At 33.2% G+C, this 26,346-nt stretch overlaps 1 protein-coding gene across 4 annotated transcripts in view; it reads right to left on the bottom strand.

The window, feature by feature from the left end:
- The window catches only part of PPP2R3B (protein phosphatase 2 regulatory subunit B''beta), a 96,777-nt gene that overhangs the window by 49,621 nt on the left and 20,810 nt on the right, over positions 1-26,346 (bottom strand). For all 4 annotated transcript variants that reach the window (XM_074300262.1, XM_074300261.1, XM_074300264.1 and 1 more), the window contains exons 2-5: positions 9,392-9,577; positions 4,734-4,837; positions 4,325-4,427; positions 1,998-2,072 (exon numbers count right to left, since the gene is read on the bottom strand). In XM_074300262.1, coding sequence (XP_074156363.1) covers positions 1,998-2,072; positions 4,325-4,427; positions 4,734-4,837; positions 9,392-9,577 — 468 coding nt within the window. The remainder of the gene's footprint in view (positions 1-1,997; positions 2,073-4,324; positions 4,428-4,733; positions 4,838-9,391; positions 9,578-26,346) is intronic.

Genomic DNA, 26,346 nt, shown 5'->3' with positions numbered 1-26,346 from the left:
CTTAAGGGCTTTCATTTTGAGGATGGGCCCTGGGTGACCATGCTTTATTTTTCTTCTAGCTGTGTTTATGGCTCTCTAAACTTTGCTATCAAGCTCTCCAAAGGAGCATTTGTCCCTATCCTTACCTTTCTTTTCTCACTTTTATATATTATCTTCCCCCATTAGAATGTAAGTTCCATGAGATCAGGGGATATCTTTGTTTTAACTTGTATTTGTGCTGTCAGTGCTTAATGATTTAATTAGTACACGGTTAGTGTTTAATGGATGCTTATTGCCTGAAATCTTCATCCTTGCCTATGTCTCTCTTCTTTAATCCCTTCTCACCTCCTGAACCTTCATTCTTGGCTTTTCCTGAGCAACATCACAATGAATTCAGGGAATAGTACTTATTCCTACCATGAGGTAAATAGAGAAGTAGGGAGAACAAAAGATAAGGGCAATGGATGTGTTACTGGTATTTCAAGCTGAAACTCAAAACATTTTCCCATAGAAATAATTTTGTAGGAAGTGGTTAGGTTCTATGATATTACTAGTACAATACTATGTTTTGAAAGCTTTTGTAGGCTTTTGTGGGCTGGCTTAGGAATCTAACCACCATTTATTATGTTATTTCCCTGGGAAAATACATTTCAAGTTCCAGGAAACTTAAAAGTGAACTTTTGGAATACAATTCTTTTTTTGATAGGAAATCTGCAAATTAACATATATTTAATGGGTAGCTATTTGCTAGCTATCAGCTCCTATATAAATCATCTTTCTTATTTTGTGGGAAGATATTACTTTACTGACTTATAAAAGCACACTACAGCATTATATGCCACAGTACCTTGTATTTTTACCTTGTACTACACCACCAGAAATGAGGTAAAGGTTAATGGGAGCAAGTATGAAAGTTAATTATAAAACTGATGAATGGCTTGACAAAAAATGTGAATTGAGAGATGGCCAAAAGAAATGTTACTTATTTCCAAATATTTGATTCCATGAATTTAGTAGGGTATAAAATTCTCATGGCTAATAGCATCACACCTCGTTGGAGGCTAGGCAAACTGGCAAGGTATCTTCACATTAAAATCATTGTACTGTTACATAGAGCTTGGTGGGAACTCAAAAGTTGTCAAATTGAACTCCATTTTATAGATAAGGAAACTGAAGTCCACAGAGTATAAATGATGTGACTGATGTCACATAATATAATAAATGGCAGAGCTGGTTCTCAAACTAGTTCCATGTTCTTAGGCTCCAGAGCCAATATTCTTTCCACTATGCCATGCTTCCTTTCAAAATCAGAAGTAGTCCAAAACAGTTTAGAAACTAAATTTCCCTAAGTAGGAAAACCATGAATTAAGTAAACCTAGATTAACAAGAATAGACTTAATAATCATTTGTACTAAAATAAGACATTAGTAGTTTTCATATACATTTACTCATACAGAAATTAAAATTTTATCCTGATATTCTGAAAAATCATATTAAAAGAAAAGTATTTAAATTTGCCATGTATTTCTTTTGCACAGGAAATACAATTCAACTCAATTAAAGGCAATTCCCCATTCATTTTGTAATACATGATATCCTAAAAGTCTTAGTGCAGTTTTTATTCTTTAATGGCTTAAAGCTGCACTAAAATTTTTGGACAACCTATAGGAAGCAATTTTAAGTCCTGGAAAACTCATCACCTAGAAATTAAAGTTAGAAGGTTTTTGCTTTTGAAAAATCCTATTTCCTACGTTTAGAAGAACTGCACATATTTAATCTACATTGGATTACTTGCTATCTAGGGGAACAGGATGGAGGGAAGAGAACATCAAGTTTTGCAAGGGTAAATGTTGAAAACTCTCTCTGCATGTATTTTGAAAATAAAAAGCTGCTATTAAAAAATTTTAATTAAAATTAAAAAAATCCCATTTCTTTCATAATTCTTTTATAATTGCTTTACATGATGATACTGAATACTAAATAGAACAATGGTAATTTTTCATACAAAGAATACTTACTGTGGTAATATACCGAGAATGAAATTCAGATGCTTCCTTTAAAAATGATAAACCAGGATGGGTATTCACTACATCCTATATGAAAAGAAAAAAAGAGATAAAATTTACCTAAAAGATAGATGGAATGAATATTCTACAATTCATTTCAGTGATGAAACTACAAGCTTCAATGATCATAGGAGCTTTTATTATACAAAATGAGGTCAGTCTTATATGTCTTTATATTTATTCACTCAATCATTTAAGTGCCTAGTACAGAGAATTCATTTTGTTAGATACTGAAAGGTACAAAGGCAAATGAGACACTTATTTTCTCATGTAATCTACAAAATCATATATTCATTAATTTAATACAAAGAGAAAAATGAAAAAAACTCTTCCCTCAAGAAGATTGCATTCTACTGGGGAAACATTATAGATAAACACAGTCTAACCATGTAACCATTCTTTAGAAAACTTTGAAAGTGATGGATGATCTCACTTTTGTGGCTCTTCACTTCATCTATATGCTTTTTCATCCTGTACAACTCTTCTCTTTGTTCTCCAATAATTCTCTATGCATACCAACATACGGTCTACATAGTAATAATTTTACTTCCTCATTGCCTATTCTTTCAATGTCTTTTTCTTGAATAATTGCTATAGCTAGCATTTGTAGTACCATATTTATTGTTGAATTAATCTCCACAATGCTGAAATCTCTGCTAAACACATTCAGATCTCTCAAGTTACGGTTCTATATCACCAACTGTCTTTTGCACATCTTTATCTAGATGCCCTATAGACATCTTAAATTTAATTTATTCAATAAATTCTTTATTTTCCCTCTAACCCCTCACCCCCCCAAAAAAAATATCCCTTTTTTCAATTTTCCAATTCCTTGCAAGGGCACCATTATTTTTCTAATTACTAAGATGCATGACCTTGGCGTCATCTTTGACTCCTCATTTGTGTGTGTGTGTGTATAAATATATATATATATATATATATATATGATCCACAAAACCAATTTTACTACTTATTGTTTTTACTTTCACATCATCTTTTGTATACTCTTCTTCTCTCGATTTGCATAGCCACTACCTTTTTATCATCTCATGATTTTTACTTAAAAAAAAAAAATAAATAAATATATAAATGAGATGCTCCATATTAAATGAGGAAAGGAATGCAAGATTCTCCAAATTAGAAATACTTAACTTGATTGTAACAATTTTTTGAGATAACTAAAAATGAGTCATAAATATAATGCACAAATTATAATACTATCTCCTGAATCTAACTAATTTTATATCAGAAAAAACAATCAGTTAACATAAAACTTTTAAAATAATAAACAGGAAATCAAAATAATATTCTGAAAATGTTATACTGTCATACAACATGTTCTATCATTTTGAAAAAATTCATTGCCCATAAAATACACGACAATAATTATTTGTTTTGTAAACCATTTTCACAAATTTATCATTTCCATTTTTACTTTTAAAATTCAAATGATCCTATTAATTCAAAATATCTATAATAAACATTTTTTAAAAAAAATCACAGTGCCCCCAAAATCACTGTTTTATTTATTTGTGTGAAAAATATTTTGTTATTGTTTGTCTTCACAGGTAGACTCTCAAGATTTTTATATTGTCCAAAGTTATTTTAAATAGAATTTCCCTTTCTCTCTCTTCTTGCTGGATTTTGTTGGTTACATAGAGAACTGATGATAATTTATGTAGTTTTATTTTATGTCCTACAACTTTTCTAGTTGTTGATTTAAAGTAGTTTTTAAATTTTTTTAAATTAGTTTTTTAACTGATTCTCTAAGTATACAATCATTGTCTGCAAAGAGTGATGGGTTTTTTTTTTCACTGTCTATTCTAATTGTTTTAATTTTTTTTCTAGTTTTATTGTCACATTTCTAATACAATTTAGATAACAGTGATGATAATGAACACATCCGTGCTTCACCCCTGTTCTTAGGGAAGGATTCTAGATTATCCTTATTACAGATAACTATTACATTTATCCCTATTATAGATAATGGTGATGATTTTAGATAGATACTTTTATTAATTTAAGGAAAGCTCTATTTATTCCTATACTTTCTACTGTTTTAAATAGAAATGTTTTTTTCAAAAAAAAAAAAAAAAAAAAAAAAAAAGGGGGGGGTCAAAAGTTTTTCTGCATGTAATAAAATAATCATATGATTTCGGTTGACATCATAATTCTTTGAAATAAATAATACCTATAAAACATAGGCAGATCCCTATAAAACAGAGGCAATCTCCAAAGGTTATACAAAATGATATAATTTAAACATTCATGTAATTTACTTGTAAAAATGGAATGAAATCTTCCTGCACCAAATAGTTGCATCCAGGATTCATTAAAAGATGAATGAACTTTGCAGCATCATCATGGCAATTCTGAAGGATTCTGAAATAGATAAAATTAGTCAAATTTAGAATACCATTCCTATCTCTTCATAAATACAAGATAAACAAAGGCATATGTAGCCCTACATAGATACAGATAACACTTGTTCAGTTAATGGGAACCCATAATAAATAGTAGTCTATTAAAAGATATCACATTAAGCTATTATCTTCTGTTTAAATAAAAATGTTTATTTACACTGTAACTGTACATTCAAATACTCGTAATAGCCAATTTTGAGCCTACATATAACTAAGTTCTAATGAAATAACCCAGAATCTTCTATCACCAAAAAATACTACTTACTTTCTCCACATTGCAATGAACTTATGAACAGACACATATCCAGTTCGTTCTCCCCCAGCACCATAAAACAATGGCCCTTTCCAATAAAGGGGACATCCACAGGCCTATACAAAAAAAAAAGGGGAGAATACAATAGAAATTTTAGGGAAATAAATGGTAGCAAATTCATCTATTTCAATTAAATAAGATGGTAAAAAGGTGGACAGTAAGATGATACAAACTATATACCCTCCTTTTCATCTGATATTATAGTTTGCAGATAAAAAGGCTCTTTTCCAACAAGGCAACTGCAATGGATCACACAATATTACTTGACAGGTGAAACTTTAGAGACAATTTATTAAATTATTTTTCAATTATAAATATTAAACAAGGCATAAAAGAGGGGCAAATGTTCACTAAAAGTGTATGTCATGGTAATGGAGGATTCACAAAATTCAAAAGAAAATGGAAAGAGCTTTGTAAATCTTAAATTATTTTAAATAAAAATTGTACCTCCTATTGTTATGGAAAAGGGATTCTCTGGAGATGGGAAAATTCTTCAGATGTCCCTACCTGAATGATATTTTGCTGATAATATCAAGACCCAGAATATAATAGCCTAGCTAACTCAAGAGTATTCCATATGGGAAAAACCAAAAGGATGAAAGATACATATCTGCCATAAAACTGAATGGCAAGCCTACTGAGCTAGTTCATTGGTTTCATCTATTTTAGGCAAGCACATTTGGCTTTTTATTTAGTACTTTATGTATCTCATTTGATCTTCATTTACCTACCTGGGATTAAATTTTGAAAATTGCATTACATTGATGAGCAGGCTGATTTCAGAAAAGTCTGGAAAGATTTATATGAACTGATGCAGAGTAAAATGAGCAGAATCAAAACATAACAAATCTTAACAGCAAGATTATGATGATCATCTATGATAAGACTTAGTTCTTCTCAGCAATACAATCATGAGAAATAAGCTGGGACCAAAACTGAACAAAAATAGAAGAATAGTTTTGAGAAGTTAATTGATCTCAAACTTCTCTTTGCCACAAAAACACACATTTTTTTCCTAACCAATACTTTGCTTGTGATGGCCACCATTAAATGGCTGTTAATTTAATAGCTGAATTATATCTTTGTGTATTCAATATTGTATATACATGTGTGAATTCAATAAATGAAGCACATCTCTATTGAGATTACAGTTTTCATAACAATATAGAAATCTGATGCTTTTTACAAGTGTGACAGAGAAATTTCTATATATTTATCAAACAGAATGACTATTACATACTTCTGTAAAGTAGTGCTTTGATCCCTGAACTTGGAATCAGGATGTTCTGGATTCAAAATCTGCTTCAGATGAGATATATGTAAAACATTTTTCTTTTTTTTGAAAATTTCCTCAATAGCATTTCCCCAATTACATGTAAAGATAGTTTTCAACATTCCTTTTTGTAAGATTTTGAATTCCAAATTTTTTTCTTCCCTTCTTCCCCAAGACAGCAAGCAATCTGATATACATATACAATTATTTAAAATATATTTCCATGTTAGTTGTATTGTAAAAAAAAAAAAAAAAAATCAGAACACAAGGGAAAAATCACAATATAGGTTCAATCAGTCTGATTGGATTGATGGAGATCAGTCTCCTTAGGATATGGATGGCCCTTTCCATCCTAAGTCTAATAGAATTGTCTTGGATCATTGTATTGCTGAGAAGAGCTAAGACTATCAGAGAAGATCATCATGATCTTGCTGTTATTATGTACTATGTTCTGAGTTTCTCATTTCACTCAGCATAAGTTCATATAAATCTTTCCTGGCTTTTCTGAAATTAGCCTACTCAACAATGTAATGCATTTTTCAAATCTTAAAGTACTTTATAAATGCTAGATATTATTGTTGTTGTTGTTATTATTATTATTTACTAGCTATATGACAACTCTCAGCTTTAAATTTTCTCATCTCTAAAATGCATATAGTAAGTAATACAGCATTTATGTCACGTAGATAAATGAAGATCAAACGAGAAACGTAAAGTACTATATAAAATGACATTTACTTCTACAATCACCACTACCACTCTTCTCTTCTTCCTCCAATAATTCATGTTACATGCTATTTTCCCCAAAGTTCTTTGGGTATAACAGCTCCTTTCTTTTTGCATCCTCAGCCTTTAGCACAGTATATGGAATAAGGTAGATAATAACTGCTGATTGATTAACTAAGCACCTACTAAAAGGTGAAGCAATATGTTATATAAGAACTAAGTAATGAAAATACAGGACCCAAAAAAAAAATGAAAATGAAAAGGAAAAGCCTGTTACAGAAAAGGAAGAATCAAAAGTATAAGTGACCTAAAGTAAATGGATGAGGTTTTTGGAATACTACTCACTGTAAAGAATGGAATATTAACTTGATTAATGAGTATAATAAGTAAATTGCTGAAATGAGTGCCAGCTGAGATCAGATGATTAGATAACATCTGTAGTGGCCCCAATCACCATAATCTCATGATTTTCTCCAGCTCTCTTCGGGAGTATATGAAGAGAGGCAAAGGTAGTGGGAATAATCTAATATTGGGGCTTGGTAGGCTTGACATTGACAGGACAAAGTGGGCAGAGGGTTAGAGAATAGATAATGGAGAATGAAATGGTTCACCAAAAAGTCAAGATAGGGAAGGAAGGAAAGTACAGCTAGTACAGGGATTTTAGCCTGGTGAAGAACAGAGATAACAGAGGTCATGGTGAGAATAAAGAAAGGGTTACCTAGTATAATCTCCTATTATTACAGACCTACAGAAGTTAAATGACTTGACCAAATAAGTAATGACAGAATTACTATTTAAATTATATTGGAATGGAATTACTGATTTGAACTCGGCTCCTTAGCACCAAATTCAGTGTTATTTCTACTGTATCACAGTGCCACAGGTTTGCACTAATATCTATGAAATACTTAAAGAAAAAAAAGTCCAGAAGACTGAATGCATTAGACACCGCATTTGTGAAGGATTTATGGAAGAATATTGATTGAAGATATGATATATACTAAACAAATATAAAGAATAAATACATGACATTAGGTTTAATAAGAAACCAAACAAATACTTTACTGAGTTTCCTAGATGATGTTCTCTAAGTCTAAGAACATTCTGAGGAAAATGTAGTTTCAAGTTTGGCTTAGTACTGCCTCTATTTCATTTGATAAAAAATAATTAGGTATCTTGTGCTAATAAGTTTACAAACTAGTGAGATATAATATGTACACAGACAAATAATGCAAATTGAAATGTAATAAGTACATAAAAGGAGTACAAAGTGCTGAGATTGGATAACTGAGGAAACTAGGCTTTTTTGACTTCTTGATCAATAAAAGTTTTTCGGTAACACCAGGATAATCCATAACTAATCCAATTACTTGGGTTTTCAGAGAACAATAATAAGAATGACTCCTATTTTATATGAATCTTAGGAAATCATTCCCCACTTACCTCATTATAGTAATATACCTGTTATATATAGCTGCAGTCATGGATTTACCTAGGTTTCAAATGATTCCCTAATCATTTCAGGTTATGATACATTATGTAGACATTCAAGGATGCCCACAAAGGTGCTAGGAAATTCTGATTACCTATTCTTTCAGAACATTGTAACAAAAGTTTAAAAAAAAAAAAGTTTGTCTTAATTTTTTTCCTTACATATGTTTATACATAAAATTATTTTTAATTTTTTAATCAATTAATTTTTAAATATTAAACACATGTTATCTCTTAAATGTGTCAAATTTTCACTTTTTCCTACCAACTTCACCTTCACTGTAAACCAATATGAGTTTTATAATGTGTTGAGATGGCTTTCAGATGTATTCCTCTTTCCCCGTGCTTATTTCAGATATATACTCTTACTCAGAGTACACTACCCACTAGTTAAAACTTGTCAAAACTAGTTATTGGGGCAGCTAGGTGGCACAGTGGATAGAGCACCAGCTCTGAATTCAGGAGGACACGAGTTCAAATCTGATCTCAGACACTTAACACTTCCTAGCTGTGTGACCCTGGGCAAGTCACTTAACCCCAGTCTCAGAAAAACAAAACAAAACAAAACAAAAAAACAAAAACTAGTTATTTAGAGATACCTAAACTGCTGCTTTTATTGTTCCTAAAAGGAAAACTTAAATTTACCGAACAAAAAGTGACATTTAAGAAAGGAAAAAGTTCTTAAACAACTTATATTCTAAGAATCCTGAGAAAAAGTTTTTTTCTTTTCCTTCTAAGAAAAAAATATTTTAAAAATGAAATATTAAAAAAATATTAAAGCTACCATTTTCTTTTGGGAAGCCATAATAATTTTATATTTTAATAGATCATTCCTGAAGTTACCTTTTAGTTTTGTACTGAAAACAAGTGAAGAATATAGTTAATGTTTTCTCACATCAATCTAGGGTACTCTCATGTTTATCTTTGCATTACACAAAACAAGGCTTTAACAAATATTTTCAGAATGAATGAAAGTTCATATTTACATAAATTTTTAAAAACTGGAAATTATTTAGAATTAGAAACCTTTTAAACACTTACTCAGTATTAGCTATCAGCAGAGGAAAAACAACCAAGGGCGAAATTGTAATAAACATTTTACATAGTTAAACAATCTTACCTTTGCAACTTTACCCATATCTTCTAAAGTTGCTCTCTCATTTGGAAACTGAGAAAAAGTCTTCTCTATCTTAGTAATTACAGCATCTATATTTACTTTTTCTTTTGGACATCCTCTAGGAAAATAAAATGTTGGAATGCTTTGGCTCACTGCTGATGGTAGAGGTTCCTCTTTCTTTGTTTGAACCTAAGGTGTAAAACATTCAACATGTTGAGATGCTCCACATTGAAAACATGAAATATCTTTTATAGCATAAAAAAAGACAAAGCTGTCAATGAATCTATTTACCAAACCCATTTAAAAGTCATGACTTCATTCTCTTACCTTTGAAAATAAAATTTCTGTAAATACCAATTAATGTTCAATTTTATTCATTCAAATCAACTTTATTTTAAAAGATAATAGAGGTATAGTTAGACATGTTATTCAATTTAATCCCAAATATTAATTCAACCAGGAGCAGCTAGGTGGCACAGTGGATAGAGCACCAGCCCTGAAGTCTGGAAGACCTGAGTTAAAATCTGACCTCAGACATTGAATACTTCCTAGCTGTGTGGCCCTGGGCAAATCACTTAACCCCTATTGCCTCAGCAAATAATAATAACAACAACAATAATAATAATTCAACCATTGCTAGCTGCTATGGAACACAAAAACTAAGGATAAGATAGTCTCCACATTCAAAATATAACATTAACTAATGACAATGAATGCACATGTCATGAAGTGCTGATGACAAATAACAAAAGCTAAAGGATCTATTCCACAGTTCTCCCCCCCCACACTAAATTCTCAACAGATAGCTTTGCCTTCCATTTTATAAAGAGTAAAGAACCTATTTGAACACACTCAACTTCATTCCTTAAAATGTTATCTATAAAATGTGTAGAGTTGTTGTAAGAATCAAATAAGATATTTATATTTAATAAATGCTTATTCCCTTTCCCACCTCTTTCTCATTTCCTAATCGTCAAATCCAAATTCCTACCATTTGAACGTTTTTAACCTATTTCTATGTCTGAAAGGAAGGCCTTACACATAAGATCATGATTCTATAGATTCTCATCTCCTCCAGTAATTGTCACTTCCTTCTCTTGGATCTTCAATATTTCTCTTTCCAATGACTGATTTCCTCTTCTCAAAGCCTCTATCTTAAAAAGTCAAAAGGAAAAAAATTTCCCCCTTATCCTTTTTATACCATCTTTGGAAAAGGGGAAGGGAGGGAAGGAGGAAAAAAACTTGGAACTTAAAATGTTGTAAAAATGAATACTAAACATTTTCTTGACATATAACTGGGGGAAATTAAAATACTATCAAAAAAGAAATCATAAAAATTTTTATTGTCCAACTCTTACATTTTGTAGATCAAAAACTGAAATCTGGGTAAATGAAGTGCAAATTCCTATCAGGAATTAGTGGCAGATCCAGGGATTCAATCAAAGGCCTCTGATTCCAAATCCAGTATAATTTCCACAGTATCTAAACTTTTCTCTTCTCTTCTTTTCCAACCTTCTCCAATGTAGTCCAAATTTTGTTTTTATTTCTTTGCAACCTACCTCATTCCTAACTTCTATGCATACCAGGGTTTCCTAATTTTTCCTTCTAATGTCACTATATTGTTGTGCCACAGTTACTTTTTATTGTTGTGACTCAGTTTCCCTAATTGTTCTGCCTCGATTTCCCTGAATTGTTCTGCCTCAACCTCCTTAGTTGCAATACTCCCCCCACCCCCAACCCCGTTAATTAACACTGATATAACTCAGGGCTACTTACTCTAATTGTCAATATGTAAACTCAAGATAAGGGGGACTCCAGACTTCCTGACTAACCTGGACACCTCCTTAACTCCCAGTTTATTACAATTTACGGTCTTACCCCCCAATCTCAGAACTGGATTGTATGGTTCCTGACTGGAGATTCCTTGCTCACCATAATTTGGACTCCACCTCCCTGCCTTTGTTTAGCTACTGTGTATAAATATGTCATTGAGAATTCACATTCACTGCTGGATGCTTTGGACATCAGCTCTGGGGGCAACATCCCCCCAGCACAATGTTTCCCTCTCGGAAATCCAAATAAAATATTAAAAACTTTCTAATTTCTATCTTGCTTCAGTTTCTTCTGCATTACAATATGAAAGTCACATTGGCAGTTAGGGAGAAGATACAGTATTGATCCTGGAGTGAGGAAAACTTGAATTCAAATCCTGCTTCAGATACTTCCATCTATATGACCCAAGCAAGTAACTTAATCCACTTACCTTGGTTTTCTCAATGGTAAAATGAGCATAACACTACTTTCCTCCCAGGGTTTTTGTAAAGATCAAATTAGATGATTTACAGCTGGTAAGGGACAGGATTTGAATACAGATTTTCCTGACTTCAGGTCCAGCAAATTCCAACAATTCATTAAGATCCCAGTTTTCCTATATTCCTTCCAACATTCATTATTATCTTTTCTATTATCTTAGCCAATCTGAGAGGTGTAAAGTGGTACCTCAGAGTTGTCTTAATTTGCATTTCTCTAACCAATAGTGATTTAGAACATTCTTTCATATAATTAATTATTTAATTTTATTTCTTCATCTGAAAATTGTCAATTCATATCTTTTGGCCATTTATCAATTGGGGAATGGTTTGTATTCTTACAAATCTGAGTCAATTATATATTTTAAAAATGAGGGCTTTATCAGAAACATTGGCTGTAAAATTCCCCTCTCCCCCCAGCTTTCTTTTTCCCTTCTAACTTTGGATACATTAGTTTTGCTTGTGCAAAACCTTTTTAATTTAATGTAATAAAAATTATACATTTTGCCTTTTATAATATTCTCTAGTTCTGTGGCCATAAATTTTTTCCTTTTCCATATATCTGAGAGGTAGACTATTCCTTTTTCTCCTAATTTGCTTCTGGTATCATCCTTTATGTCTAAATCATGAATCCATTTCAAACTTATCTTAGTATAGGGTATCAGATGTTGATCAATGCCTAATTTCTATCATAGCATTTTCCAGTTTTTCCAGCAATTTTTGTCAAATAGTGAGTTTTTAATCCCAGAAACTGGAATCTGTGAGTGTTAGGTTCTTCCTAAGTACTAATGAAATAATGAGATATTAGGTTCTTACTAAGTGCTAAGTCGGTACTTAACAATTCTCTAGTTCCGGCCTTTACTGGGAGTTTTACATCTGTGAACTCCTGGGGAGGAGCAAGTTCATTGGTTGAAGTAATTTTTCCCAGAAGCCCTTGCGTTATCCTACGCCCATTCTCTTGGAGGATAAAAGAGAGCGGCACTCAAGATATAGTCTCTGCTCTAGGCCAGAATTGAGGTGGCTCTCTGGAGGAAGAAGTCTCTCCTCTAGACCAGAGAGCGATCGGCAGTTTCTGGAGACAACAGCACATCACATGTGGGTTTATCAAACACTAGATCAATAAAATCATTGACTATTGTCCACTATTCCACTGATCTACTACTGTATTTCTTAGCCAGTATCAAATAGCTTTGATGACCACCACTCTATAATAGTTTTAGGTCTAGCCCAGCTAATTCACCTTCCTTTGTTTTTTCATTAATTCCCTTGAGATTCTTGACTTTTTCTTCTTCCAGATGAATTTTGTTATGATTTCTCCTAGCTCTATAAAGTAATTTTTTGGCAGTTTGATTGGCATGGCAATTAATAAATAATTTATGTAGAATTGTCTTTTTTTATATTAGCTTAGCCTATTCACAAGCACTTGATATTCTTCTCATTGTTTAGATCTAGTTTTATTTGTGTGAAAACTGTTATGTAATTAATTGTGTTCATATAGTTCTTGATTTTCTTTTGTCAGGTAGATTCCCAAATATTTTATATTATCTACAGCTATTTTAAATGAAATTTCTCTTTTTATCTTTTGCTGCTGGGTTTTGTTGATAACATAGAAATGTCAATGATTTATGTGGGCTTATTTTATATAGTGAAACTCTGCCAAATATTTAATTATTTTTAGTTGATTCTCTAGGGTTTTCTAAATATACCATCATATCACCTGCAAAGAGTAATAGAACTAATTCCTTCAATATTGACTCCATCTATTGCTATGATTTCTAGCATTTTAAAAAGAATGGGTGTGGTATTTCGTCAAATGTTTTTTCTGTATATATAATCATATAATTTCTGTTAGTTTAGTTATTGATATGGTTAATTATGCTGATAGTTTTCCTGATATTGACATTCCTGGTATAAATACCATTTGGTCATTAACCTGGTGATAAACTACTGTAATCTCTTTGCTAATATTTTATTTAAGATTTTTGTATCAATATTCATTAAGGAAATTGGTCTATAATCTTTCTTGGTTTGGGCCCTTCATGTTTTAGGTATCAACACCATATCTGTTACAAAAGGAATGTGGAAGGTCTCCTTCTTCCTCTATTTTTTGAAATAGTTTACATACCTGATAGAATTCATTTATATATACATCCATAAATCTTGAGCTATTTTCTTGGGCAGTTCATTAATGACTTGCTCAGTTTCCCCTCCCCCTCTAAAATGGGGCTATTTAAATAATTTATTTCCTCAATTGCTAATCTGGCAATCTATATTTTTGTATGTATTCACCCATTTCATTTACATTATCAGATTCATTGGCATATAATTGGGCAAAATAGCTCCTAATTATTGCTTAAATTTTCTCTTCATTGGTGGCAAATTCACCCTTTTCATTTTTGATACTGACAATTTAGTATCAGTATCTTTCCTTTTTCTAATCATATTAACCAAAGATCCATCTATTTTGTTTTCTCATGAAACAAACTCTTAGTTTTGTTTATTAGTTTTATTACTTTCCATTTTATTAATCTCTTCTTTGATTTTCAGAATTTCTAATTTGGTATTTAATTGGGGGTGTTTTAAATTTATTCTTTTCCCAGTTTTTTTAGTTATATGCCCAATTCATTGAACTTTCTTAATTTTATTCATGAAAGCATTTAATTATATGAAATTTTCCCTAAGAATTGCTTTGGCTGCACTCATAAGTTTTGGTATGTTTGGTAATGTTGTCTCATTATTATCATTCTCTTGGATGAAATTATCAATTATTTCTATGATTTATTGTTTGACCCATTCATTCTTCCCCCCCCACCTCATTCTTTTTAAAAAGTGTTTTGTTTTTAAATTCAGTATTTTCCCCTATATACAAAGCTTTTTTCTTACATTTGTTTTTAAGATGTTTGAATTTTAGATTCTCTCCCTTATTCCCACCCACAATTAAGAAATCACATATGAAATTATTCAAAACATTTCCATAAAGGTTATGAAGAAAATATAGATTTTCCACCCTAATGAAAATAAAAACCCTCAAGAAAAATAAGTTTTATATAAATATACAGAGAGAGAGAGAGAGAGAGAGAGAGAGAGAGAGAGAATATATCTATATTCAGACTCAATCAGTTCCTTCTCTGGGTTTGGATAGGATTTTTCATTGTAAGTATTTCAGAGTATGTGTGGATGACTTTATTACTGAGAATAACAAAGCATTTACAACTGATCATCCCAAGAACATCACTATTACTTTGTATACAATATATTTCATTTTGTTCATGGAGGGCTTTCCAGGTCCCCCACCCCTCCCTGCCCCAGAGCACCTTGCTCATCATTTTCCAGAGAACAATAATATTCCATTAGAGAAATTTACTTAAAAACTTTTTAACCATTACTACTACTAATTGTAAAAACTTTTTAACCATTACTACTACTAATTGTATGTCCCTCCCTTCCATTTATTCTCTTCTTCTTTGATCCTGTCCCTCCTCAAAAGTGTTTTGTTACTGACTATTCCCTCCCCCAATATGCCTTCTCTTTTATCACCCTTTCCCCACTTCCAATATCCTATTTCCTTCCTATTTTCCTATAGGATAAGATAGATTTTTATACCCTTGCTGAGTATGTATATTATTTCCTATTTGAGTCAATTCTGATGAGAGAAAGGGTCATTTACTTCCCCTGTCCTCCCCTTCTTCCCCTACATTGTAAAACCTTTTTCTTGACTCTTTTTTTGTTTTTTAATGGAAGATAATTGCCACCATTCTACTTCTCTCTTTCCCTTTCAGTATATTCCTCTTTCATTCCTTAATTTCAGCATTAAAAAAAAATTATCCCTTCATATTTAATTCATACCCTTGCCCTCTGTGCCCACACACACATTCCTTTTAACTGCCATAATAATGAGAACATTCTACTCCATCTTTTTTGGGTGTTCTTATACTCTAAAATTTATTTAGAGTTATTATTTGAAAGAGTTTGGAGCAATTTGAGGGAGAGGTTGGGCAAGTTCCTGTCTTTACTCCATCATCTTGACTCTGCTTTGACCCACTCTTTCTTTAGATTATTTAGTTTCCAATTAATTTTTGATCTATTTTCCCCTGAGCTTTTATTACACATAATTTTTATAGCCTCATCATCTGAAAAGAATGTATTTATTCTTTCTGCATTTGATTGTGAGATTTTATGCCCTAATACATGGTCAATTTTTGTGTATTTGCCATGTACCACTGAAAAAAAAGTATAATTCTTTCTATTGCCTTTCAAATTTCTCCAAAGGCCTATCATGTCTAACTTTTCTAAAGTTCTATTCATCTTCTTAACTTTTTGTTTATTCTGTGGTTAGATTTATCTAGTTTTGATAGAGGGAAATTGAGATCTCCTGCTAGTATGTTTTACTGTCTTATTTCTTCTTGCAATTCACTTAACTTCTCCTCTAGGAATTTGGATGCTATATCACTTGATACTTATGTTTAGTATTGATATTTCTTCATTATTTATGGTAACCTTTAATAAGATGTAGTTTCTTTCCTTATCTTTTTTAAAGTAGATCTATTTTTGCTTTTATTTATCTGAGATGAGCTACTGCTGATTTTTTTTTTTTACTTCAACTAAAGCATAATAGATTCTGTTTCAGCCTCTTACCTTTACTCTACGTATCTCTTTGCTTCAAATTTGTCTCTCGTGAACAACATATTGCAGAATTCTGGCTTTTAAGCTATTCTGCTATCTGCTTCCATTTTATGGGAGAGTTCATCCCATTCACATTCACAATTAAAATTACTAACTCTGTTATCATCCTATTTTCCCCAAGTTGTACTTTTCTCTCTCCATTCCCCCTTTTCCTTCCTCACCAGTGTTTTGCTTCTGATCATCATTTTCCTTAATCTACTCTCCCTCTTTTCAGCCACTTTCCCTTTCTTATCCCTTTCTTCTTTTATTTCTGCCCCCCCCCATTAGCCTCTTTCTTTCTTGTCCCCTTTCCATTCCCACAACCTTATAGGATGAGACAAAATTATTATTTTTTAATTATAGCTTTTTATTTTCAAAATATATACATGGTTAATTTTTGACTTACCCATACAAAGCCCTGTATTCTAATTTTTTTCCCTTTCTTCTCCCACCTCTCCAGTCAGCAAATGATTCAATATATGTTAAACATGTACAATTCCTTTATACGTATTTCTACAAATATCATGCTGCACTAGAAAAATCAGATCCAAAAGGAAAAAATTTGAGAAAGAAAACAAAATGCAAGCAAACAGCAACAAAAAAGAGTGAAATACTATGTTGTGATCCACACACAGTTCCCACAGTACTCTCTCTGGGTGCAGATGGCTCTCTTCATCAAAAGACCATTGGAACTAGTCTAAATCACCTCAATGATAACAAGAATTATGTCCATCAGAATTGATCATCACATAATCTTGCTGGTGTTGTGTATAATGATCTCCCAGTTCTAATCATTTCACTTAGCATCAGTTTAAGAAAGCCAATGAGACAAATTTCTATACTAAACTAAGTATGCAAGTTATTCCCTCTCTGAGCCAAATCTAATGAGATTAAGGTTCAAACAATGCTCATTCCCCTCTCTTCTTTCCTTCAACTGTAATAGATTCTTTTGCGCCTTCTTCATATGATATAAATTTACCTCATTTTACATACTCTTTCCTCTCTTCTCTCAGTGGAACCCCTCTTCCATCCCTAATTTTTTTTTTATACCATCACATTAATATAATCAATTTATATCTACATTCTTTAAGGATACTCCTTCTAACTGCATTGATAAGCAGTTCTCAAGAGTTATACATATCGTCTTTCCATATAAGATTGTAAACAGTCTAATCTTTAGAAAATATAGTGTTTTTTTCTTCCATTTACTTTTTTATGCTTGTATTTAGATAACAAATTTTCTGTTTAGCTCTGGTCTTTTATCAGAAATTATTGAAAACCCCCTCTTTCTTTGAATGTCTATCTTTTCCCCTGAAAGATAAAGCTTAATTTTGCTGGTTAGATAATTGATTGTAGTCCAAGCTCCTTTTGCTTTCCAAAATATCATATCATCCCTTAATATGGAAGTTGCTAAGTTTTTGGTAATCCTGATTGTGATTCCTTGATATCTGAATTGTTTCTTTCTGACTACTTAATAGTATTTTCTTCTTGATGTGATAATTCTGAAATTTAGCTACAATATTCCTTGAAGTTTTCATTTTGGTGTCTCTTTTACGAGGTGATCAAGAAGAGATTCTTTCAATGATTATTTTACTCTGGTTCTAGGATATTAGGGCAGTTTTCCTTGATGATTTCTTGAAGAATATTGTCCAGGGTCTTTTTTTTTTTTTTTTTCAATCATGGCTTTCAGGCAGTAGAATAATTCTTAGTTTTTCTCTCCTAGATCTATTTTCCATGTCAGTTTTTCCAGTGAGGTATTTTAGATTTTCTTCTCTTTTCTTCCGTTTTTAAAAATTTTATTTAACTCTTTCTTGATGTCTCATTCACTTCCATTTGTCAAATTCTAATTTTTAGTTAGTTTTTTTTTTTTTTTAACCTCTTTTTGCACCTGGCCAAATTGTACTTTTAAAGGAGTTGTTTTTTTTTGTTCAGTGATTTTTTTTTCTTTTTATCAATTCTATTTTTTAAGGAGCTGTTTTCTTTTCCCATTTAACCAAATTTATTTTTTAAGTTGTTTTCTTCAGCATATATATGTGTATGTGTGTGTGTGTCTGTGTGTGTGTGTGTGTGTGTGTGTGTGTGTATTTCCATTTTGCTAAGTTTATTTTTTAAGGAGTTTGTTTTCTTCCCTCAATTTCTGTTTCCTTTTCCAAGGTGTTGGCTTCCCCCCAAAAAAACTTTCATACTCTCCTGCAAAGTTCTCATTTCTTTTTCCCATTTTTCTTCTCTTTCTCTTTTAAGGGTTTTTTTTTTTTTTTTCTTTTAAACTCTTCTAAGAGTCTTTTGAATTCGAGACTAATTCATATTGTAAGGCTTTACCTGAAGGCATTTTTTGGTGTTTGCTGTCCTCTTCTGGGTTTGTGTTCTGATCTTTCCTTTCTCCACAGTAGCTCTCTATGGTCAAAGCTCTTTTTGCTTTTTTGTTTATTTTTAAAAATTGAAGCCTGCTCGAAAGGCACAGGGGAAATTATCCTGAGCTTCCTCTGCAGGGCAATGGATTGTGCTGCAGGCTTCTCCAGTGCACTGGGTGAGCCTGGCCAAGTCCTGCTCATTATGATGGGGTTTGGGAGCTCACAATTTGTCTTCTGTGCTTGTGTTGGAGGTCTCACAGATGGTTTGCTGATCTACTCAGACTAGCCAATGCTGCTACATATTAGCTAAGATCCTCCTGCTAAAATCCCCATGCCAGGCCTCCTCATACTGGGCATCCCCATGCTATGCCTCTGCTGAGCAGCATTTCTCCTTGTCAGTTGAGATAGACAGTTCCTGAAGTCCTTCCAAGATATCTTAAACTGGAAAAGTATTACATTTTGAATGTTTGTGAATTCTGTCACTCCAAAATCAGCAGTTTGATCTAATGTTCATATGGACTATTTGTGTCCAACCTGTAGTAGAACACTCTGAACTCATATTGGTCTGATTAGACACAGTCAATTCTAACTTAGTGATTTCATTTTGGTCTTCAAAAATAAAGGGCAACAACAACAACAAAAATCTAGAATGCCTCCTTCCCAATCTTCACCTCACAAAATCCCTCCCTTCCTTCAAGAAATGCCTAAGAACCACGTTCTATATGAAACTTACTTTCAATTTGCTACTGTTTTCTCTCTCAAACTTTGTTGTTTTTCGGTCAATTTTCTTTGGTATCCCACTTGAGGTTTTCTTGGCAAAGTCATTTGGCAATTCCTTCTCCAGCTCATTTTACAGATGAGGAAACTGAGGCAAACAGGGATTAAGTTACTTGTCCAGGGTCACACAGTAAATATAAGAGGCCAGATTTGAAATGACAAAAATTCCGAACTCCAGGCCTGGAGCACACTATCCACTGTGCTACCTAGTTGCCCTCTCTCAAATTATTTTTATTTTCTTACTAATTCTCTTAATACTTATTACGTGTGTGTGTGTGTGTGTGTGTGTGTATATATATATAAAGAGAGAGAGAGAGAGAGAGAGAGAGAGAGAGAGAGAGAGAGAGAGAGAGAGAGAGAGAGAGAGAGAGATCTTTGTTGTCTTCCTCCACTAAAATATAAGTTCCTTTAATACTCTAAATTGTTCCAATCATTTTGTTTCTCTAGCTCTTAGGACAGAGAAGCTCAATGGGTATTAACCCATTAATCAAGACTTATCTGGGGGCAGCTAGATAGTGCAGTGGATAGAACACCAGCCCTTTAGTCAGGAGGACCTGAATTCAAATTTGGTCTCAGACACTTAATTCTTCCTAGCTGTGTGACCCTGGGCAAGTCACTTAACCCCAAATTGCCTAAGGGGGGGGGGGAAATTAATGCTTATCTGGAGGATGAATATCTGGGTCCTGAGCATACTAACTTGCTTTCATTGTTAGAGCATTAACTGGAGTATTAGATCTGGTTCATGTGTAGTTGTTTCAAAGTTTCTAATTTACTAAAGGGCTGGTTAGGTCATAGGATTAATCTGTCAGGTATCCAAATTCAGGCATTTACATTTTTGCAAGTACCAGCAGATAAGCAGTGTTTTTCCTCTAGAAAATCTTCTGCTGAACTGAGTTGGTATATTGTCTGGACCTCCTCTAATTTCTTATGAGTGCAATTATATTTTGGGAAGTCTTCTTGAAAGTGGCATCTATATACAACAAATGTAACTTTATGAATAGTTTCTTTTCCTTTGCTACATATTTCTTTCCTTAGTTAAATTGTGGGGAAAATATGCAGAAGATCAGTGAGTTATAATATTGTTGTAATATGGTTTATGAGAGACTGATTATGGTAAAGTTATATATCTCTAAATCTTCATATTTCTATGGATTTGGATATATCAAGATAGCAGCTTGGAAAATTGTCAATTCTTCAAGTCATTAAATGACCTTCCTTCCTTCAAAGTTCACTAGAGAACTTTCGAATGCTGTATCAGATTTCTGGGAGATATCATATCAAGAAGAGACTCTAGAAATTTAAAAAGTAGCAAAACCACAAAGCAGGAGAAGAAAGAATTTTTTTGTAGAAAGAGTAAATCTCTCATTGCATTACCTGTTCCACCTTCTACTCCATATGTCCTCACGTGGCTAAGTAATGCCAAATCTTTATAGTTCTGAATCAATGAAAAGAGGTGACCATGAACAGGAATAGCACCAGGTGCATCAACATCACATGGCTGTACTAAAGATGATGACTTTCTACATTATCACTTATAATATTACAGGTTAAGAAAAATGGCTTTTCTGTAAGAAATGACCAGCAGGAATAATATAGAGAGGCTTAGAGAGACTGACATGAACTGATGCTGAATGAAATGAGCAGAACCATTATACACTTTAACAACGATACTGTATGAAGATGTATTCTGATTGAAGTGGATATCTTCAACATAGAGAAGATCTAATTCAGCTCCAATTGATCAATGATGGACAGAATCAGCTTATACCCAGAAAAGGAACACTTGGAATTGAGTGTAAACTGTTTTGCACTATTGTCTTTCTACCCAGGTTACTTTTACCTTATGAATCCAATTCTTACTGTGCAACAAGAAATTCGGTTTTACACATATATATTGTATCTAGAATATATTGTAACACATTTAACATGTATGGGATTACCTATCATCTAGGGGAGGGGGTAAAGAGAGAGAGGGGAAAATTCGAAAATGAATTGAGTACAAGGGATAATGCTGTAAAAAAAAAAATTACCCATGCATATGTATTGTCAAAAAATTATTATAATTATAAAATTAATTTTAAAAAATAAAAAAATAAAACTTAAATCATTAAAAAAAAAAAGGCTTTGAAACACTACTTGCTGAATGTTTGTGGCAGTCAGTGGTCAGAAACTGGAAACTGAGTGGATGCCCATCAATTGGAGAATGGCTGAATAAATTGTGGTATATAAATGTTATGGAATATTATTGTTCTGTAAGAAATGACCAGCAGGATGATTTCAGAAAGGCCCGGAGAGACTTACAGGAACTGATGTTGAGTGAAATGAGCAGGACCAGGAGATCATTGTATACTTCAATAATAATACTATATGATGATCAATTTTGATGGATGTGGCCCTCTTCAACAATGAGATGAACCAAATCAGTTCCAATAGGGCAGAAATGAACTGAACCAGTTACACCCAGCAAAAGAACTCTAGGAGATGACTATGAACCACTACATAGAATTCCCAATCCCTCTATTTTTGTCTGCCTGCATTTTTGATTTCCTTCACAGGTTAATTGTACATTATTTCAAAGTCCGATTCTGCTTGTACAGCAAAATAACTGTATGGACATGTATACATATATTGTATTTAACATATACTTTAACATATTTAACATGTATTGGTCTACCTGCCATCTGGGGGAGGGGGTGGGAGGAAGGAGGGGAAAAATTGGAACAAAAGGTTTTGTTCAATGCTATAAAATTACCCATGCATATATCTTGTAAATAAAAAACTATAATTAAAAAATGTATTGGCTAATCCTAGGGTATGTACACACACACACACACACACACACACTCTCACTCTTTCTCTCTCTCTCTCTCTCTCTCTCTCTCTCTCTCTCTCTCTCTCTCTCTCTCTCTCTCTCTCTCTCTCTCTCTCTCTCTCTCTCCTCCCCTCTTCTCTCCTTTCCTTCCCCCCCGCCCCCATCATGCTGGAAAAACCACTCACAACTATAGATATGATCAAAAGTAAGAGTCAATGTGTACATCAAATACTGGATAAATGGAGGCAAAGCAGCAGCTTCATGATGCACACCAATTTATCATGGATGGGTACAATTGAGCTTTCTAAAAAAGTGATGTAAGTATGTGGGGTGGGAAGGAGAATTGGCAAAAGTTATCTTGAGCATTTCAAAGAACCTCTCAAGACTGCAGAACAGGGACTATTTTCCAAAAGGCAAAAAGCACACAGTGAGAATCTTTCCTAAAGGATCCTGTGCTCAAGAGTAATCCCTAAGGGTGGAGGTCTATGAACAATCTGCAGTAGGGCCTGCAATTCAGAAAGGTATCTTCCTATCTGAGGAAAAAGCCTAGAAGATACCATGTGCTATTTCTGAAACTGGTTTCATCTGCTTTCTGAGCCAGGAACTAACTTCCCACAAGATGGAAAGTACATTTTGTATTGTTATCAGGTCTTCAAAGATCTGTTTCACCTGCTTCCAAAGTTCTTTAATCTCTGGAATTGCAGTAATCTATGAGATACTTTGCTTGGAGATCTAGGTTCAGATAACTGCACTAATAATTTTATAACCACAGGATAGTCACTAATCTCCCTGAGCCTCTTAGCTATAAAAGAGGGATAATAACCAAAAAGGCTCTTTGCAAGGCTCAAATGTAGTAATGTATATAAAGCACTTTGCAAACTCTGAAGTGCTATATAAACGTCAATTATTAGTGTAACACAAGAATATGACTGGGTTATTTACCAAGACTGTTAGAAGAAATTTTGTTTTCAAAGTACTAAAATCCAAAGGATTAAAACAGAAATTTCTTTAAACATTCCTTGTACTGATACATTGGCCTCTCCCACATAAAAAACATAAATCTTGACCCTATTCTGCTTATAGAAAAACTTTACTGTAAATTATCTATATATACTTTAGTCAGCTCTGCTATAATATGACATATTCATTCCCAAAAAAATCTCACTAGGCAAAATTGCACAATAAAAGTCATAGGATTTATGGAGGAAATGGGGTCAAAAATTTTGTCAGTTACACATTAAAAGAAGAGGGCAGCTAAGTGGGGCAGTGGATAGAGCATCAGTCCTGAAGTCAGGAAGACCTGAGTTAGTCAGTTGGTCAGGTCATCCTGACTTCAAATCTGGTCTCAGACACTTTACACTTCCTAGCTGTGTGACCCTGGGCAAGTCACTTGCCCCAACTGCCTCAAAAAAAAAAAAAAAAAAAAAAAAAAAAAAAAAAAAAAAAAGCAGCACACTTTTATATATGTTAATTAGTTAAGAAATACGCAAATATCAGCTTATATTCTCTACCCCAGACAGATACTTGACCTGCACCTCTTCCCATAGGCTTGGCTGAAAAGTAGAGCCTCAATGGACCAATTAACCCTTTCTATGCCAATGATAAAATTTAAAAATATACCCCCCAAAAGTACAGATTCAATCAGATATTATGTCCATTGCAAAATAAAAATGCTAGAGTTATAAAGAAAAAAAGTTAATCACATTCCAAAATAGTCCTTTTGGTAATCTTGCTAACAAGCAAGGGACAGAGTTGAGAATATAATAGCAGGAATAGATGAAGAAGGCAAACCAAGACACTAATGAAATATTTAAGAATGTGATAATAAAGATAAACTAATACAAGCGAAGAAATCCAAGGTAACAGGATGAGTGAGTTTGAGGTCTTCATACCATATGACACCAGTTATCTAATGTCACACAATTACATAGTGTCAAAATTATCTATAGGATTGCTCTTTAGATTTGGGATTGGTTGATTTGGTTTGCTATAGTTTTTTAATGTAACTGCTTTCAGAGCATTTGCTTTTCTTAAAGATTTTCAGATAACAAAATACCACAGATGGAATATGAGGGATATTTCAATAGAAAAGTCTCTAGATTTTAGAAAAATACCAATTTTATAATGAAGTACGATTCCTTATTAATCATAACCCACTGTGATTACATCTATCTCTACTTTGTCATCCTATCCCAAATCCTATACCTAACCTTCAATCTCCACCTCTCAATTCTTTCCTGAACCTCTGAATTGGCTACATTCTCTTCCCTCTCTCATCTTTACAAACTGGTGAAATAGTTTAAAAGTTCACACTATCCTCTCCTCTGGTGTCCTACTTTATTCCAAAGATCCCTGTTAAAGTTAAAGTTTGGATTATTTTTACCATCTGCTGCTTTGCTCCAATTTATATGTAGCTGAATGAAGCTAGAGAAAAATCACAAAACCCAGTATTTATGTTACATAATCTCAACTGGGTACTTCACTGAGGCAAGGCAATATTTTTACATTTCCCTAATTGAGTATCCTACTTAACAAACATACTGACTTTTCTAAAGCTTTTTGTCCTTTAACCCTTTCACAGTTTCCCTCTCAGCTTTGCCTTGTAAGTTTACTGAGAAAACTCAAGCACTTCACACACTCTTGCCCATAGTCAAATAGCTAGGAAGTATTAAGTCTCTGAAACCAAATTTGAACTCAGGACCTCAAGACTCCATGGCCAGTGCTCTATCCACTGCACCATCTAGCTGCCCCTTACCTTTTTTTTTTTTTTTAAAGTAATCCAATGACACTACCTTGATCAAAATATCCATACATGTGTATGTATATAATCACATATATAGTATATTTTCCCCAATTATCTTCACCTCATGGCTTCCCTGACTTTCTTCAATTCCAACTAAAATTCCCCCAACCTAAGAAAGCCTTTCCTGATTATTCTTAATTGTAGTGCCTTCTGTTTATTATTTCAAATTTATCTCTATATATGCCTTGTCTGTACATATGTGTCTCCTTCATTAAACAGGTCTTTGACAGTAGGGACTGTTCCCATGGAACTTATTTAAATCTTGGGTCTATAGCAGACAATAAATGTTTTCTGACTGATAAAACATTTGGTAATCTCTCTAGGATTCTATGACACTGTTCTCTCCTGGTTTTCATTTCTGACTTTTTGCTTCTCTTACTGTATCTTCATCTATGCCCTTTCTATTAACCAAGGGTGTCCCCCATAATACCATCACCATCCTAGTCATCCAAGTTCTAAACCCAAGTATCATTCTCAAATCCTTACTTTCATATGTCATATCTATTCAACTGCCAAGCTGTATTGTTTCTATGTTTGTAACACTTCTCCTGTGCCTTTTTCTTCTCTAAAACAGGGTCACCCTAGAGTGCCAGCCCTCATTACCTTACACCTAGATCACTGCAATAGGCTGCTAGTTGGTCTCCTTGCCTCATGTCTACACATTCCACAATAGACTCATTCAGCTATTCAACTGATCTTCCTAAAAGTGCAGATCTGACCATTCAACAAATTCTCATGGCTCTGTGTTATCGCCAAGTCATCTCAAAGTCACTCAAAACCTGGCCTTGCCCTACTTTTCCAATCTTTTTATACTTGACTCCCGAAGTCCCTCAGTGATCTAGTGATATTGGTTGTCTTGCTGTTTCTCAAAAAGGGCATTCTACCTCCCTATTCTTAGTGTTTTGACTGGTTGTCTCTCATGCTTGGAAATCTCTCCTTTCTCATCTCAACTTCCTGGCTTCCTTCAAGTCTCAGCTAAAGTCCCACACTTCCAGCAAGAAGTTTCTCCCTTTCCTCTTTAATTTAGTGCCTTCCCTCTGAGATAATCTTTTGCTTCTACATAGTTGTTATGAACTTCTCATGAATAGGTAATGAATCATTTTTGCCTTTCTTTGTAACCTAAATTCTTAACAGAGCTTGGCACATATATAATAGATGCTGCATAAATGTTTGCTGACATCCTTCTCTAAAATATTGCTGAATATTAGCATGCTTATTTTCAAATTTCAGCAGAAACTCATAAT

This window comes from Sminthopsis crassicaudata, chromosome 3 (genome assembly GCF_048593235.1).
Source record: "Sminthopsis crassicaudata isolate SCR6 chromosome 3, ASM4859323v1, whole genome shotgun sequence".
In the NCBI taxonomy this organism is placed as follows: Eukaryota; Metazoa; Chordata; class Mammalia; order Dasyuromorphia; family Dasyuridae; genus Sminthopsis; species Sminthopsis crassicaudata.
Note: the sequence above shows the minus strand (reverse complement) of the source record. Positions and strands in the feature narration are given on the sequence as shown.